We start from the raw sequence: 17,678 nt of genomic DNA on the forward strand, positions 1-17,678 counted from the left end.
CTGGGGTCACCCGAGTGGCACGGCGGCCGCCTCACGTGTCCTTCACAGCAATAGAGAAAATGAGCGGGTGGGAGTGCAGGGCGAGGAGGTGCAGGGCGAGGAGGTGCACTGAGAGGGACGCAGGCCTCCGGCTTGTCTGGGGCGCCTTGCCTGCACCGGGCTCCCTCTTCGGAGAACAGTACCCGCACCCTTCCCAGCTCTTTCTGGAAAAGCGAGTTCAGAGGGGCACGGCCCTTACCTGCATCACGTCCATTCTCAAACCCCGCCCTTTGGTGAGCTCGGGCTGCACAGGGTGCACATTTCTGCAGTGGCCAGTTTAGACTCCTCAGCCTGTAAATGCGAGGCAGTTCTAAAAAGGGAGAATCAGTCATTGCCTACTTCTGAAAGTTTGTGCTTTCTTACCACAGATAAATGAAAACTTGAGAACCACTTTAACAGTTTACTGATGTGAACTGGACATAATACTAATTTTAAAATGCCTTTCTCTTGAGTCAGTATTAAAAGTTTCTTTTAAATGTCAGCATGAAAACTTTTTGGGGACTCTGATAACGGAATGTAAACCACCCACAGATTTTTAAAGAGAAAAATAACTGATATCCGAGCAGGGAAAAAAGCCAATAGGCTCACAATTTGAAATGGGCACCATTTTCTCTTCATGGTAGAGAGATTTCCCTTTTAGAGGCGAATTGGTCAGAAGTGGCATGTGAAAGCTGCTGTGAAAACAAATGCACGAGATGCTGAAGCTCTTACTTTTCTCAGGACCGCCTGGATCAGGCGGTCCCTCCATCAGGGCTCTGTCAGCACCACTGGCGCCCAAAACGCACAGGCCTCACGGCAGGTTTTCTCCGACCGTGCACAGCAGTGCAACCTGGAGATTCGTGCAGCTTTCCCAGATTCTCGAAGGAAGGAAGAAGGCAATGCTGACTCGTCAACCCGTAACATCCTTAGTCTAAATCAGATCATTCCTTTTATGGTACTTTATCCTTCAATTGCAAATAGTGTTAATAGGTGGGGACAAGGTTTTTTACAGATGATCTCATTTGCTGAATGATTTAAGAGTAAAATTAGCCACTGCGTGGCTCTGTGTGTAGGCACCCGCTTTGCTGCAGTTGTCTGTGGCGCAGCCTCCGCCCGCCGTGGGGAGCAGAGCGCAGAGGGCGTTGGCACCGGAGGCTCCAGACTCCAGAGGTTGAAACGCGACTCCCACCGGAAGGCTGTGTGGCTGGTTTTGAATGACACAAGACTGAGTACCTTAACCCTTCCCAATTTATAGTGTTTTAATAATAAAAGACTGAAAATCAAAATGGGTCTCAGACATGCAATACGTATGGGCACTATTTTTATGCCCTTGTATTTTCACATTTAATAAAATATTTATGGTCTAAATCAGTACCTTTCTGCTTTCGATTCCTTTGTCATCTCTCGAGGGAGTCTGTTTTCCGATGCCCTCTGACTTGGACTCCAAGACGCGGGCTGCTGTACAGGAGCCGGGGGTGGGGGTGGGGGGGGGTGGTGGTCACAGTGCCAAGCACAGAGCAGGGCGGGCGCCACCGCGGCTGGGTCTTCAGCTTCAGCACAGTTCAACTCTAACCAGTCCCCTTTTACACTGTAGTTTGCACATTTGGGCTGGAGTCCTCAAAGGGGGGTGGGGGGCACAGTGCTGCCATCTCTGATTTTTACCCACCACCAACAGTGACTTCCCTCTCAAGTCCAGTCTGCTCACCTTAAACTGGAGGACAGCTAGAATGCTTATCTAGACCTTTCCACAAAGCTCAAAGTCGGCAAATTCTTAATCACAGCTGTGCAATATATGAGCAACCAGCCGCGGTCTGAAGACAGATGAAGTACCTGCCGCGGGCACGCTGGCCGCTGGACGAACGAGAGGGGGCTCCCTATAAAACACTCATAAATCCAGATTTTCAGATGCAAGCTACCAGCCGAGTGTGAGTGAGACTTGCAGATTCAGCCACTCCAGCCACAAGGCAGAAGCTGGGAAGGGGGCCGTCAAGGCTCCACGTTGCTCCGCAGTGTTGGCTTCGCTACAAAATGCAGTCTAGGGGCCTCACACGGCAGTACAGAGCACGGGTGTCAGGTGCCCGTGCAGGCCGATGCCTCTTCCACAGGAGTCCCACAGAGTGGAGTGGAGGGTGGTGCCATAGAGGAAAGCGAAGCACCGTCCTGTGGTTGGTGGGGGTGGGGGTGCTTCTGCCCAAACCACCACCAGTCCCCTCTCATGAGAAGCGCTGGAGCGTTGGGCCTCGGCCAGAGCTCCCAGCATCTGACCTCTCACCTGGCCCAGGTGTTGCACCTGACTCCAAAGGGGAGTGGGCCAGACAGCACCGAGGAGACGGTCACCTCGGCCCCGCTGCCACTGCTGCCCTCGACAGCACCCCATAGGCCCCACAGGAACCACAGCAACAACCTCCCTCCGCCAGGGCAGGCCACCCCTGGGCACTCCGTTTAATACCAGACACGTGAACAAGAAAAGCAGGTGTGAGCAGGAGAGGGCAAGGGCTTGGATCTTCTTCAACCCTGAACCAAGCTGCTGGGAACAGAGTCCTTGTGGCAAGGACTCTGGTCTGTGCTATCACACAGGGGAGTGGACATGTCCGGATGAGCTCCAGGGAGCAGAGTAGAGACTGCCAGTGGACAGCTGCTGGCTCACGGGGGGACCTGACGGCGAAGCTGTCCGAAGATGAACCAGCAGGTCACTGTGGGCAGACAGTTCTCCATCCCCCTGAGTGGCCCTGAGGTGCCAAGTGATGAGCTTGTGAGGGGGCAGGCACACGGAGGGGGGGGGGCTACACTCTGCTGGGCGCTCGCCACACCTCACTTAGCAGTAGCAGCATCCGGGAGCGTTCACACTCACTCAGCCCCATTTCATCGGCTTCCTCCGGGGACGGGTCCTAATGACAGGGAAGTCTCTTCCAGCCCCCGAATGCTGCGGCCCCGGAATAGCCGGGTGGGTTTTAAACGCTGACTACTCTGACTCACAGGTTATTAGTGCACAGCAGGAGGGCACAGTTCATCTTCCTAACTCAGTTTCTATAAAGGTAGCCAGTTTTTTTAAAAGAAGGAATATATGCCCCATAAGCCCACAGATATCTTATAAAAGAATTAGAAATACTAAAAATACAAATTCAGCATGAGATTAAAACATTAGGCGAGTTAAGATGAAATACAGTACAGTGCAAAGATGCCTTCCGTTTACAGCCACAATTAAGGTGCAAATGGGCTTAATTTATTTTTATTATTCAGAGACAACCAGGAGTCCTTTTCCTTTTTCAGAAGAAAAACCAGAACACGTCTCCAACTTGAAATGCATGTGGCGAACAAGCACACACACGTGCACCCAGCGCCGGAACACGCAAGGATGTGGGCGGTTGGGCAAACCCCACGAGTCGGACAGGGCTCTCACTGGGCTGCCTGGCACAACAGCGCTTCGACTGGTGAAAGCACAATGTTTTAGGCCAACAGGAAAAAGGAGTAATCTAAATTTAAATACTTGGTGGTCATTTCTTGTATAACTTCAACTTACTTGATACACTAAGTACAGGCATTTTTAAATAATTAACTTTTTAAAATTGAAGGATATGTCTGTCACTGATCCTTTATGAAACTTCGGAAAGTCTTAGCAGTAGTTCCACACTTTCCCAGCAGGTGGCAGAATCCTCATCATACTTCCATCTTCTCCGTCACAAAGGCCAACGCTAGAGTTCGTCATGTGTCAAAACTGTGGGGGAGGAAAAGTTTCTTTAGTTCTTGAGAAACCTTTCCAATCAAATGCGCTCACATATCACTGAGGTGAGGGACACGGAAAACGCACAGCTCCCGACTGAGGGCCCTGTCTGTTGTTGGTGTGGTACCTGTTTGCTTCTCTACGCACCACGAGAAGAGCCTTGCGCATCACGGCATCTACTTGCCTGCACTGCAACGTAACCATTTGTCCTTGTCCCCTCCTAGAAGTGAGCTGCCCTGAGTCCGTGGGGACAAGGACCGCACCTCATTTATCTTTGTTCTCTCTAGGACCAGCACCTGCCTGGCAACGAAGGCCTTGCAAATGCTAACAGACTACTCGCCACGCACAGAGCACCCTCTCATTGGTGGGGTGGACAGCAAAGAGCAGAAGGGACGAGGTGCTCCACGGCGGGGAGGGGTCCGTCAGACGCAGACAAGGGTCCTGAACGTGTGTGAGGTTCAACGACAGTGAAGGCTCTCAAGGGACAAAAGTGGGTTCTTCTCCTTCTACATCACTGACCTGTCACATGCTATCGATGGAAGAACACTGAGGATTCAAAGTGATATTTTCAAGTAGAAGTTCATTAAAATAAAATAGTGCACCCTGGGCCACAATTCAAGATGGCAGACGATGTGTCTGTCTTCACTAAAGTACACTTTAAAGATAATACAGAAATACAGAAGGAAATCGCAACGAGAATGGGGAGTGGTTAGGAAATGTCACCGGAGCAGAGCTGTCGATGAATTTCTGGAAATGAAGGACAGAATCTACAGCTGAAGGCACAGACGCAGAGCGGGGCTGCACGGGTGAGCCGGATGGAGAGGCCGCCAGCCCCTCCCCCCATTCTGCACGCCAGTGAAGACTTGACAACCTGCTTGACCCAAGAGAAAAGGGAGAAGTATTCTTGCAAATAAATGGAAAAATCTACTGGGTGGTGGGGGAGAGGGGAAGAGAGAGGCAGACAGACATGGGATATTTATGAACGGGCAGCGGAGCTCTTGAGGAAGGTACCTTCCTGTGACATTGGGTGAAAGAAATGGACACATTCCTAGAAACACACAACCTACCAACAGTAAATCTGGCAGAAACAGAAAATCAGAACAGACCAATCACTAACCAGTAAGGAGACTGAATCACTAATAAAAACCTCCCAACAAAGAAAAGTCCAGGAATGGCCGGCTTCACTGGTGTATTCTACCAAACGGTTTAAATAAGAATTAATTCCAATCCTTTGCAAACACTTCCAAAAAACAGAAGAGAAGGGAACACTTTCAAACAGACTTCACAAGGTCAGCATTACCCTGATACCAAAACCAGACCATAATGCCATAAGAAAAGGAAATTAGAGGCGAATATCCCTAATGAACACAGATGCAAAAATCCTCAACAAAATATTAGCAAACCAAACCCAGCGCTACACCAAAAGGACCACACACCACGATCGCGTGGGACTTAGGGGAGGGAAGGAGGGCCCAATGTCTGCAAAACACAGCACACCACGTTAAGAAAATCAGGGTAAAAATCCAATGATCATCTCAACAGACGTAGAAAATATTTGTAATGTCTTAGACATTCTTAGCAAAAATTCTGACCTCCTCGGCGGGCAGCTTCACTAAGAAGTTTGTAATCTGCTCTGATGCGGTTTAACGCAGCGCTCCCCGCCACACAGAGGGGCACTCACGTGCGTGCTTCCTGATCTGCAGGCGGTCCAACAGTCGTCGGATCTCAGCGTCATACTCCACCCACTCCGGGACGATCCGGGCGGCGGCCTTCAGTTTGGGCTCTTTTGTCTTGGGATTGTTGCACTGAAAGTTTAAATAGAGTGTTGTTAATAGGAGGCCATGCTCCAGAAACAGAGGACATACTTGGGGACGCCGCTGGGTCACTAGAGGAAACAGATGTGATTTATAAAGAGTCCTAAGTCCTAGAAATACTGGCATCAGCTCAATAGGGACAAGATCAAGTGCAGTGACAAATCACAGCTTACATAAGCAAGAAATATTCAATGCAAATACCTCAATCAGAAGTTTAAACAAAAACTGTTTAAAGGCCTTCTTGTGGTTCATAAGAAGTTTGTCAAGCACTCCTGTAAAATGTTTGATGAGAGATCCAAGTACATGGCCATCTGGACACAGCACACAGCAGACTATATTCATAAATATTTTCTTGCCTTTTCTTTGGACTAAAAACCTGGTTTAGTATACTTCACATTTTCCACAGACAAAAACCCATCTGTCTGCCTTTAGGAATGTCTTCAGTTTCTTTAGCAAAGGCACTCATTACCATTTCACATGCCTCTGTTCTAATTAGCAATTGTGATGAAAAAAATCAGCTAACTGAACCTCACCTGTCAAAACGCACAGCCATGACAGTCACATGGTCATACACCTCCATCCTCTCGGTCCCACTGACGGGTAGAGGAAGACCTGAACATGTCACGTAACCGTGTGTGTGTGTGGGGGGGGCAGGTCTCAGTTTCTTCACGTACAAGGGAGGGCATTAAAACAAGATCATTTCCAAGGCTCCACTAGCATACAACCAATTTAAACTACTGTGCAATTGGCCCTACCGTAGATGTTCTTGGGAAATTAAACGAAGTTTCAAAGGCAAAAAGCGCAGAAGATGGCCGAGGAGGGTCTGATGCTGACGAGAGACGCTGATGGGCCGACCCTTAGCAGTGAGGATGGAGAGGCGTCGGAGATGGCCCCAGGCCACCCCCAGCGAAGTAAGGACAGAGGTGCCCTTGATGGAGAGAGAACACAAACTTCCTGAAGCCACCCGGCATTCACGGAAAATGCACCCTGAAGCTCACTTCTACGAGACATTTTCTTGTGGCTGCTGCTGAAATTTGATGCCTTATGGGAAAGCTATTAATTCTGAGCCACGAGCCTGCTGTCTTCACACTTTCCTCACCAGGTCTTTTCGGTTCATTCCGTTGTGAACTTTTTTCCTACAGTAACATATTCCTGAAGTAGTGGAAATTAGGATTTGCTTTGCAGAAATTAACTTTGTAGGCAATATGTTCTACAAAGTAAAGATAATGGAACTATTTTCCCTCTTTTTGTGTCAGACATGATTAAAATAAAACTACCATCTTTTCCTTAGTTTGTGTATGTGTGCTACAATTTTTTTCCTACAATCTATATCCCTGTTGCTTAACTGGGGCTATCCTATCTGGGGGTGGTGGGGTGCTACTGCCATCTAGTGGTGAGAGGCCGGGGATGCCGCTAACCATCCAGCAGCGCACAGGGCTCCACACACAACTGCGAGGTCCCAACGTCAGCGACGCCAGACTGAGCACTCCTTACTGACATGGACGGTCAAACCTTCCATACCATCGTTCACGCTTCTTCCACCCCCAGTGCCATTTCCTTGGGAGTTTTCTGCATTCCCTCAAGCTTCCCCCTGAAGTTCACTCACTAGCAGGTTCTCTCACTGTGTCTGTGGGAACGAGAGTTAGGCTGCCTGCCCTTGCCCACACAGACCTGTCGCTGCGAAGGAGCTGCCCTCCCAGGAAGGACGCGTCTCAGTTCCTCCTACGCCTGCAGGGGCCACCTGACCAAGGCCCGCAAGGTGCCCGGGCCTTAGGAGTCTGGGCGCACACGCCACATCCCCTCTCCCTCACTCCAACGCACTGCCCAACAGGAATGTTCGGACACTGCACGTGTGATTTAAACTTTTCTAGTAGCCACATGTGAAAATGCAAAAGGAACGAGTAAATTTTAATACTGCATTTTATCCAACATGTCCAAAATGTCAGTCAACATGTAACCCACATAATTAGTAATGACATATTTTTACATTCTCTTTATTACAGTCTTCCAAAACTATGTACTTGGCATTCATGTAGCTCCTCTCAATTCAGACCAGCAACATGTAAGAGCTCAGTGGCCAATGCGACCTGTGGCCGCTGTACTGGGCAGACAGACATGTGATGGCGGGTCCCAGAGGATGAACACACCACAGGCTGGATGGAGACTGGCCCCGAGTTCTGAGATGCAGGGGGCTAAGCACTGAGAAGACGCCCACTTACACCTGCATCTCAGTGAGCGTGAGCCCACGGACGTGTGGGGTTTGTCACAGGGGCTCAAGTTAACCTAAGTCCTCCCGAAGACCTCGGGTGGGAGTCACAACCTTTCGCATTACAACACAACCCTAAACAACATCTTAGCTACGTTCAGTCATGTTCTGGATCTCTCTTCAGGAAATTGCCTTGCTTCTAAACCCGAAACACCAATTCGAAGGACCATAAGCACCCCTATGTTCGTTGCAACGTTATTTACAATCTCCAAGGTAGGGAGCAGCCCAAGTGTCCATCAGCAGATGAGTGGATGAAACATCTATGGGACATTCGCACAACCGAATGCTACTGGGCTTAAAAAGAAGAAAATTTACCCTTTGTGACAGTATGGATGGACCTGGAGAACATCATGCTAAGCGAAATCAGCCAGTCAGAGAAAGACAAACACATGATCTCACTTATACGTGGAATCTAACGAACAAAATAATTTAACAAATGACATCGACACAGACTCACAGATACAGAACAGACTGACAGCTGTCAGAGGGGAGGGTGTTCAGGGCACTGGGTGAACAAGGTGAAGGGACTGAGCCGTATGTCCATGTACCGCAGACCTGGACAACAGCACGGTGACTGCCAGAGAGAAGGGGGGGGGGGGAGTGCAGAGGGTAAGGGGGATAAATGGGGACTTGGGGTGATGGGCGCACAATACAGTGTGCAGATGAGGTTTTGTTTGACTTGCACGCTTGGAAGTTTTGCTAAGCAACGACGCCCTAATAAACTCTGTGAAAAATTCCCTTCTTCCTTAGTGATGAAATCTCATTTGTTCCTGCTCCACTCTATCACCCACAATCGCATTCTGACAGGTTGGTATGCCGCCTTCTTCTATACATTTCTATGCACAGCTGGAACAACAGCCCTCTATTTTATTGTTCTGTCTTATTTTGTTCAAAACTGTATGAATTCTAGTATTTAGACAGTTTATTCTTCAGTGAAGATCTTGTGCACAAATATTTTATACTGAAGTTAGAACATAAAAACACTATGGTCAAAAAAGATGATATCTTGTAACTGTTACAGACAGTATTTTATTCAAATATGAGTTCTAGACAGTAAACTAGTCTGAAATATTCCATGTCTAGGAGAGTTAAACTGTGTAGCACAGTTAAATTTCTTAAAAAGAAAATTAAGAAAAATAATTGTCAAAAATAAGGAAGGAAACAGACACGTACAGGATAATTTGAGTAGAGACATTATTTTGATCATCTCTGTTCAGGAAAATTTTGGGCAGGAGCGTTAAACTGCTATGCTAGGATGGCAGCTAACTCGAACGTTTCGGCCGGGTCTCGGCCTGTCTTCCAGAACCCTGTGCAGAAAGGGCTCCCACGGCAGCCTGAGCCTGCTGTCCTCAGAGAGGCCTGCTCGCAGGGTGGGCCCCTGGGAACATCAGGAGTGTTGCTGCCAGCCCGACATGAATGGCTCACCGTGTCTAGTCTGTGCAAACGAAACATGTTACGCCAAGTACCTGCCTCCCTTCTGGATGCTGGGAGGTGTGGCATGTGCCAGGCAGACGGGGGTTAGGTGAGCAGCACCCAGTAAGAATCCTGGGCACCGGGCTTCCCGCGCCTTCCCCGCCGGACACCACCTCACACACGCTGTGAGAACTTTCCCAGCTGAAGAAGGCCAGCCTGACCTGCGTGACCTCACGGGGTGGGGGATGGGGTTCCTGGAAGCCCACACCTGGTTGCCTCTGATTTCACCCCACGTACCCTTCCCTTTGTTGCCTCTGCACTGTGCCCTTTCACTGGGATGAATCACGGCCATGACTGTGACTATACTCTCAGTCCTTGGTCGGGGTCCTTCTCGGCGGCTCATCAAAGCTCGGGGTGGGCGTGGGGACCCGCTGACACGGCCTATACTTGCCACTAAACACAACGGTGAATGACAGACTGAGCAGCAGGGCACCTGTGCGCGCCGTTCCCCCCGTGAAACGTGAAAGATTTCTGCCGACCATTTCCATATCTGCTTGTACACTGAGGAAGATAGCCACCGACACTCACCAGGTCGATGGTCTTGGCTCTTTGTTTGGATTCGTCGTCACACCAGGTCTCGCACCACAGCCAATCTTGAGGCAGAGACTTAATGGCGACTTGGTAGATCATATTATTGGGAAGATCCTGCAGAAAAAAGTGATTTAAACAAAGAGGTACAGAGATTAGAGTCAGAGTGAAAGAAGCTGAAGATGACATTTTGATTATAAACGCTAAAAACATGTAAACCTGAGACATCTGATGCTTTAAATACTTAACCTTTTTCAATTTGTTGTGTTTTTGTCCATTACCATTCAGTCCCCTTGCACTCCCCTTCCCCACAATCACCACACTGTGGTCCATGCCCATGAGTCCTTTTTCCTTTTTTGCTCCATCCCTCCACCTCTAACCTCCCTCCACCCCCCTCGCTGTCATCCTGCTCTCCACCTATGAGTCTCTATTTTCCTTGTTAGTTCCGTTTGCTCATTAGATTCCACATACGTGAAATCATATGGTGTTTGTCTTTCTCTGACTGGCTTATTTCACTTAACATACTGTTCTCCAGGTCCATTCATACTGGTGCAAAGGGTGATTTTTTTCTTTTCCTCCCATGGTCACGCCCTAGTCGAGTCCTCTGCGATTTCAGATGCATGATCCCACTCTGACCGCCTCTTGATTTGGGGCTCGTTGCATCTAGTAGTCAGACAGCAGTACCCTCTGACCACCACTCACACCTCCGACCAGCTGATCCCATCGCTACTTCGCCGTCCCTCGCCCCTTCACACCCGGGCCCCCCCTTACAGAGCTACTTTCCATGGCCAATCACTGCAGTTACCTCTTCAAAGTCCTCTCGACTGGCTTAGCCTCATCTCACTTAGCTGTACCCACTTGGCAGAATTACAGTCCTGGTTAAACGCAAACCTCTACACTCACCTGTGCAACTGAACATGCCTTGCAGAACGCAGACACACGCAGACACACACACACACCACGGTAACTACTGCCACTGTAGCCTCCCGAACATGAATCTCAAGGGGGACCTTCGCGCTGCGGAGCCATCACACATGCGTCTGTCACGTGCAAGTCTTTGTGTAGACATGTGTTTTTATTTCTCTTGGGTAAATGCCTCAAAGTGGAAAGACTGGGCACATGGTAGGCATAAATATGAATTTATGAGAAATCACCAAACTCTTTGCCAAAATGGCTGTCCCACTTTACATTCTCGTCAGCAATGTGCGTGACTTCCAACCACGGCACATCGTTGTTAGCGCAATCTTTGTAATGGGGACATAAACTACTCACTGGTTTTAATCAGTGGGACATGAAGAACACAGTGCCTGGTAGGTGAGAGAGATGCTAGGCCCCAGCCAGGTGGGGCACAAGAGGGGCCAGTTGCCGTAAAGCTCCGAGAGACACGTGTAAACGACAATGGACACGAGTAAGAAAAGGACAGGGCACGTGGGGGGTGGGGAGGAGAGGTTTTAGGGTGGAAAAGTGAAGACAGAACACTATTACTTTTTAAAATGTGGAGCTTGAAGTTAAAAAATTCTATCTAAGTCTAGGCAACCGATAGAGGATTCCACAAAGAAAAGAGGCTGAAACCATCAACACGTGAAGTTCGTCTGCAGAGATCTGGTGTGGCGCCTGCCTGTGCGCGTGGCAACCCGCCCGGGAGCGTCTCACTCACCTGATCCAGGTTTGAAAGACTGTCTGGGTCCTGACTGAGCACCTGGTACTGGCCCCGCAGCCTGTCCCCCGCCGCGATTCTCCGGAACCTCTGCAGGTCCACTACATACAGGGCACTGCGAAGAGTGAGTGTCCCTTGGTGGGCCACGTCCTTCATGGAGTTTCACTTCCCCCAGCGTTTGTCTAGCGTAACTTCAGAGACCCTTGCGGCTGGTAACAAAGCCTTTCCTAAATCTGCTCCCAGTACCTGATCCTATTTCCAAGGGGTTCAAAGTTTGTGAATCCTGTTGGGACCCATGTCCTTTTTGAGTCCCCACAAATCTTCCCAAGATCTCATGAAACTCATGGCCCTACAAAACAGTCACGGATTCGGACGGTATCATCGTCCTGTCACTCACAGACCAAATTCAGTCTTCTGTGGTGGCCAGGAGCGTAGCATGCGAGCCACATCACGTGGGTTTAGCCTGACTCAGTTACGTAAGCCCAGGAAAGGGCCGTGTGTCTGTTTCCACATCCACAAACAGCACAACAGCAGTATCTCAAAAGGTTACTGCAGCGGTTTTGAGTTAATGTACGTTAAATCTCATCAGAGCACCTGGGCCGGACCGGCACAATGTAACTGGTTGCCATGATTGTGTAATTTCTACGAGAACGAAGTATTAGTGATTCGGTAAGTCATTTATTTACTAAAAGGTAGGAGTGCACGTTTTCTTACCTGATATGGTATTTCCTTCTTAAAAGATGGGCTGCCCAGTACCCCTTCTTCCAGAAACGATGCCCGTCCATGTCGGCGCGGCTGTCACAGAATGGGGTATACCCGTAAGGGGCTCCACCCAGATCAAAGTCGCGGAGTTCTTTCAGGTCGTGCCTCACAATCTGCGTCAAAAGCACATAGCGCTTTTCTGGTGAAGTCTGTAACACTACACAAGCCCCTGGTATGTGACTCTCAGACCCCAACCACACTCACTGCAGAAACACAGAGCGCCGCACCTCCCTCACGGGTCTTCCAGGTCACGCACGCTTCCATTTCTTTCTCTCGTCCTCACAGATGACAAGAAGCCCGACATTTACATGCCTAGTCTATATGATGGGGGTCTCACTCGTTAGAAGAATAATTTACTACATCATTTTCATCAATACACTGAATATTTTAAACAAAATGTATTTGGGGAAGAACTAAATATTAGACAAGTACACAGCTCTAAGTTTCTTAGGGTATGGATTATTAACTCAAAACCATTTTTATGATAAATCTCTATTATTAGTTTGAATCATAAAGAAAAATCTCCTGATTACCTTCAATGGCTTTAATGAGTAATGTTTTTAAGCTTCATTTTTTTAATAGATGCTAGCCTACTGGAATAATATAACTGTATATATTGTGGACAGATAAGAGAAATATATTTTGTTACACAGTATGTTGGGAAATGCTTAGTTCACCACCCATATTTACCTGTTTTCTTAGTTTTTAATTATGATGATTCATACTTATCATTTTGAAAAATAATACAAAAAGAGAGTTTACAAATATAAGTAAAACCTAATACTGAATTTGAAAATATACTTGTGTCCTAAATATAAATGTTAATCATACATTTAATTTATATAAGATCGATATTTACATAATACTTGTTTTTTTTTAGAAATTTAAACCAGAGCAGTTAATGAAAACATTTTTTGCCATTAATGACTGCAAAGGTATGCAAGGAGTAATGGGGAAAAGTCACTGCAACGTCTAAATATGCAAATTTTGAAAGCCGAGAACCATAACGGTTTTGGGGCCAAACTGGGCCGCCTTCCCCGTAAGCGGTAGAATAACGAGGGCTGGTTTCTGACTGCACGCCAGAGAGCGTGCCAAACGGGGAGGGGTGAGGAGAAAGCTGTGTGTAACTGCTAACTCTTCCAGCAGGAAGGGCTCATTTTATGCAAATATCTGCTCTTCTTCACAGGAAATCATATAACTTTTATTCTGATTAACATAAGTATTTTTTATTTTTAATACCAAAATTAAAAAAACAAAAACCAAAACACTACTTCAGTGAAAAAACCGCCATGTCCTAAATAACAAATGGTGCTTCTTGTAAAACCTTTGCTTTTTCTGGAATTCTGACAGTTCTTTAAAAATGATGCTTTGCTTTTGTATCACAACCATGTATTACGTGTTTATGTAGCAGGGCAAAAAGATGATGATAAACACCAGCAACGTAAACTGAGCCCCTACACTCAGACAGAAGTGCAAACCAGTGCAAGTACAGACAAAAACGAAAGTCAACCTTGTTACCTGGTCGGCATCGACAAAAATGACTTTGTCCACTGCCAGCGGAAAAAGGACATCAAGGAAAAGGATTTTGTAGCCCCAAATAATCCTTTGCTTCTCCGTCTGCTGACGGAGCCAGCGGGGCCACTTGTACTGGACCAGCTCATACTGGAACCCATACTCCTGAGCCATGTGTGGGATGACCTCCTAGAAACACACATGCGCAAAGAAAGTGTTCAGGGGAGAGAAAGCAGTTTTTGTTTTAGAGAAAAACATTATCATATTAGAAGGCAGAGTTCACTGTAAAATTGTTACAAACAAATTGGTAAATGTCTAAAAACTGCTTCTACAAGCTACACATATTAGTAAGATATGTGAACATGCTGGCAAATATAAAGAGACAAGCACACATTAAACTGTATAATTAAATGACATTAAAAATAGACTTATTACATTAATTAGCAAGACTATTAACTAAGCTAAACGTTCCTGTATTTTCCCAGCTAAGGACAGACTTGAGAACACTGACTATATATAGCAGATACACACACACACACACACACGCACACACACACACACGCCTCTGGATCCTGCAACCACTATGCATCACGGTTTCTACTGGGTTTGCAGTTGCTCGTATGGAAGGCAATGGAATAATTAACAACTAACACAAGAACAAGCTGTGCAGAGGGTCCTTACAACTGTGAATGTACTTTCACCCGACCCTGTAAACACCAACATGTTTGTTCAGAGAGACAGAGGATGTGCAAACAACATAAAATGAGTTAAAATTGATAAATCAGATTCTATCAGTTGCATGTTTGAGATTCATGCCTAGTTAATTTAATGATTAAAAATGCAGGGTAGTTATTGTGGTGTGAATATTATCTATTTGATTTAGTGTCTTACAGGCTTAGAGCATCTTATTCTGTTTAAACCAGAGCAGTTAATGAAACACGGGGCCAGTTAAGTTTGGCTTCAAAGCCCACAAATGAGAGGGAGGATGATAAAGGAGAGGGGAAAGATGGGTTAGCAACCCTAACATTTGCACGCATCTCCTCGGTTCTCATCTGTAACCACTGTTTGGTGACATGCCCAGTTTCATGTTCTTCCTGCTTTTGTAGGGGCAGTGCAGATTTGAACCTCACGATAAGCACCACTGAACTCAACTGTGAAGTTATGGCTAGACCAGCTTCTGGTAATCATTACTTTGGTTTCAAAATTTAAAAAAATCAGAAGAAATGTAAAAACTTTTCGTTTTTCAGCAAATATATGCTTAAAAACATTCCCTGAACATGCATCGAATGCCAGGCACTGTTCTAGACCACGGAGATACAGCAGTGAACGAAGCCAATAAAAATAACAGCACTCACAGACTTTCATTGCAGACGGGAAATAAACGAAGTCAGTAATTTATCTGTAGACAATAGTGTTATGGAAAAAATAAAACAAGAAAGGAAGAGTGACAGATCAAAAGAGACGGTAATTTCACGTCGTGCGGGCAGGAAAGGGTTATTCCCTAAGCAGACACAAGTTAGCACAGGCTTGCAGGAAAGCGGGACTTTTTCAGTGAGTGTCATTCCCGCTACGAGACTCTGGATAGTGAGTGCTACCTCGGTTTATGCAGTGCTAGGTCCCACCTGCCTTGTAGGGGCACATGTGAGACTTAGGGAAAAGCTGGCACAACTGCTTGGTTCTATTTACGGTTCTTTTGCAGGAGACAGCACGCCTGGTGGTGGTGGGGGCCGAGGGGCGGCTCTGTAAGGGTTAAGGGCCTGGGCTTGGAGGCTGGAATGTGTGAGTTCAGACCTCAGCTACGTTCCTGGTTAGCTGTTCGATCTTGGGTCTGGGCCATAAAGGACACATCTTTCTTTAAAAAAAAAAAGGCTTGGTCCTTTTGCCCCTGCCTCCTGGGAGGTAACTTCTACCCTTGGCATGTTCTGCCTAATAAGAACGCCTTTATTTCCTGGGCACCTTAGTCCATGACAAACCGTCTGTCCACAGCTGTGACTCACACTGGGGACCTCAGGCCACCAGGAATCAGCTCAACCTCTAGGGGAGCTGGAGGCTGAGGTCAGCCACAGTGCCCATCAGGTGGGACTCTGGCCAACCCCAATAAAAACTCTAAAAACCAAAGTCTCAGTGAGCTTCCAGTGGCAATTCTCCATAGGATTCTCACACATTTTTCCCCACACATTTTCTTTTTGCTGGGACAAATGAGCTCTATCCACCTGACTCCACGGAGTGACGACAACCGGAAGCTCTGGGTTCGGCCCCCAGGGACCTTGTCTGCGTGTCTCTTCTTCAGCGACTTTGCTACGGCTCCTTTTCCTGTGGTAAACGGAACCCGTGACTGAGATTGCTTTTCTGGGTCCCGTGAGTCCCGCTGGAGACTTACGGGACAGAGAGTGCTCTCGGACACCACCAGACTTCGTGGGCCAGCTGTGTCCTTGCTGAGCCAGGGCTTCCTGGTGACAAGATGTTACGATCACAACTGAACACTGAAGGCAGTTAGCACCGTGCCTGGCGGTATTAAGTAATAAAAACATGGTTGGCTATTTTGTTTCTGTTTTTACCACTGGTTGGGGTCTAGAAAAAGAAGACTTCTTTGAATTGTTGCTAAAGGAGACCCTAACTTTCATGGAATCTGATTACTTTGCAGTGAGAACAGGAAGCACTTCGCAGCAGAACTGTGGGGGTGAGTCAAGTGTAACGGACGCTGGCCACCCGAAAACTCCCAATTCAAAGGGCCTCGCACTCCCAAATACAGTGCCCCAACTATCACGGCAAGAGCTGCTTCATCCTCACACTATCGCACTGTTTTCTACGGTGCGGTGTTCCCATCTTCTTGATACTGGTCCTACCCACCTTTGTAAAAAGAACCTAATTCTTTTATTGTATTTTATTTTTTAAAGAGATTTAATTTATTTTTAGAGAGAGGGGAAAGAAGGGAGAAAGAGAGGGAGAGAAACATCAATGTGTGGTTGCCTCTCATGTGCCCCCTACTAGGGACCTGGCCTGCAACCCAGGCATGTGTCCTGACTAGGAATTGAACTGGTGACCCTTTGGTCTGCAGGCCTGCACTCAATCTACTGAGTCACACAAGCCAGGGCAGAATCTAGTTCTTTTTACTGACAACCTGTACATATTTTCCATTGCCAAATTTTATTTAATTATTCACCATCATGAAAAACCACTCATCTTTCTAATTTTGAGTTTACTTAAAAATAAGCTATCTCCTGCTGTCCTTTTAAACACTTCCTTAAATAAAAATTGCATAGAAATTTTGTTAAGCTAGGTTTAAAATTGATTAAAAATAGTAATTTGCCCTGGGGATGACTCAGTTGGTTGGAGCGCCATCCTGTAAACTGAAAAGCTGCGGGTTTGATTTCCGCTCAAGGCACATGCCTAGGTTGTGGGGTTGGTCCCCTGGTCCGGGTGTACTCAAGAGGCGACTGACAAATGATTCTCTCTCCCACTGATGTTCCTCTCCCTCTCTCTTCCCCCCTCTCTAAAATCAATAAGCATGTACTCGGGTGAGGGTTAAAAAAGAAAATGAAAAACAGTAGTAATTTGAGCAAACATACTTTCCGACCCATTTTGAAGTTACATGAACTTACAACGATATAAAGAGTTTACTGCTCAGACGTCAACCATTCTCTAACACGAAGACTCACGGACTTACTTTAAACGTCGGCGAGAGGTAGTTTTTTAGGAACCAGAACTTCACCGGTGTTCGGGTGTTACGTAAGACAGAGAGCATCATGATTCTGCGTAAGAGAACGTTAAACCGGCCAGGTTAACAGTGATGGTTCATCCTCCTTTCCGTGAGGCTTTTAAACAGGCAGAGGTGTTATTAGAAAGAAGCTGGGCATGATGTATAATGAAGACCCAGACCTTCAGATATTATGGCTACTCATCAAATAAACGATGGACAAGGATTCA

The 17,678-nt window shown here is 47.0% G+C and overlaps 1 protein-coding gene across 1 annotated transcript in view; it reads right to left on the bottom strand.

Moving 5' to 3' along the window:
• Window positions 1-3,073: 3,073 nt before the first annotated feature.
• UGGT2 (UDP-glucose glycoprotein glucosyltransferase 2) overlaps window positions 3,074-17,678 on the bottom strand; it is a 120,593-nt gene continuing 105,988 nt past the window's right edge. Inside the window, exons 33-39 of the mRNA XM_037057567.1 lie at window positions 17,419-17,503; window positions 13,758-13,940; window positions 12,192-12,352; window positions 11,478-11,592; window positions 9,821-9,937; window positions 5,421-5,544; window positions 3,074-3,733 (exon numbers count right to left, since the gene is read on the bottom strand). Of these exons, the coding sequence (XP_036913462.1) occupies window positions 3,711-3,733; window positions 5,421-5,544; window positions 9,821-9,937; window positions 11,478-11,592; window positions 12,192-12,352; window positions 13,758-13,940; window positions 17,419-17,503 (808 nt within the window). The 3' untranslated portion in view covers window positions 3,074-3,710. The remainder of the gene's footprint in view (window positions 3,734-5,420; window positions 5,545-9,820; window positions 9,938-11,477; window positions 11,593-12,191; window positions 12,353-13,757; window positions 13,941-17,418; window positions 17,504-17,678) is intronic.

This window comes from Sturnira hondurensis, unplaced genomic scaffold, assembly GCF_014824575.4.
Source record: "Sturnira hondurensis isolate 20B ecotype Veracruz unplaced genomic scaffold, ASM1482457v3 Scaffold0009719, whole genome shotgun sequence".
Taxonomy (NCBI): domain Eukaryota; kingdom Metazoa; phylum Chordata; class Mammalia; order Chiroptera; family Phyllostomidae; genus Sturnira; species Sturnira hondurensis.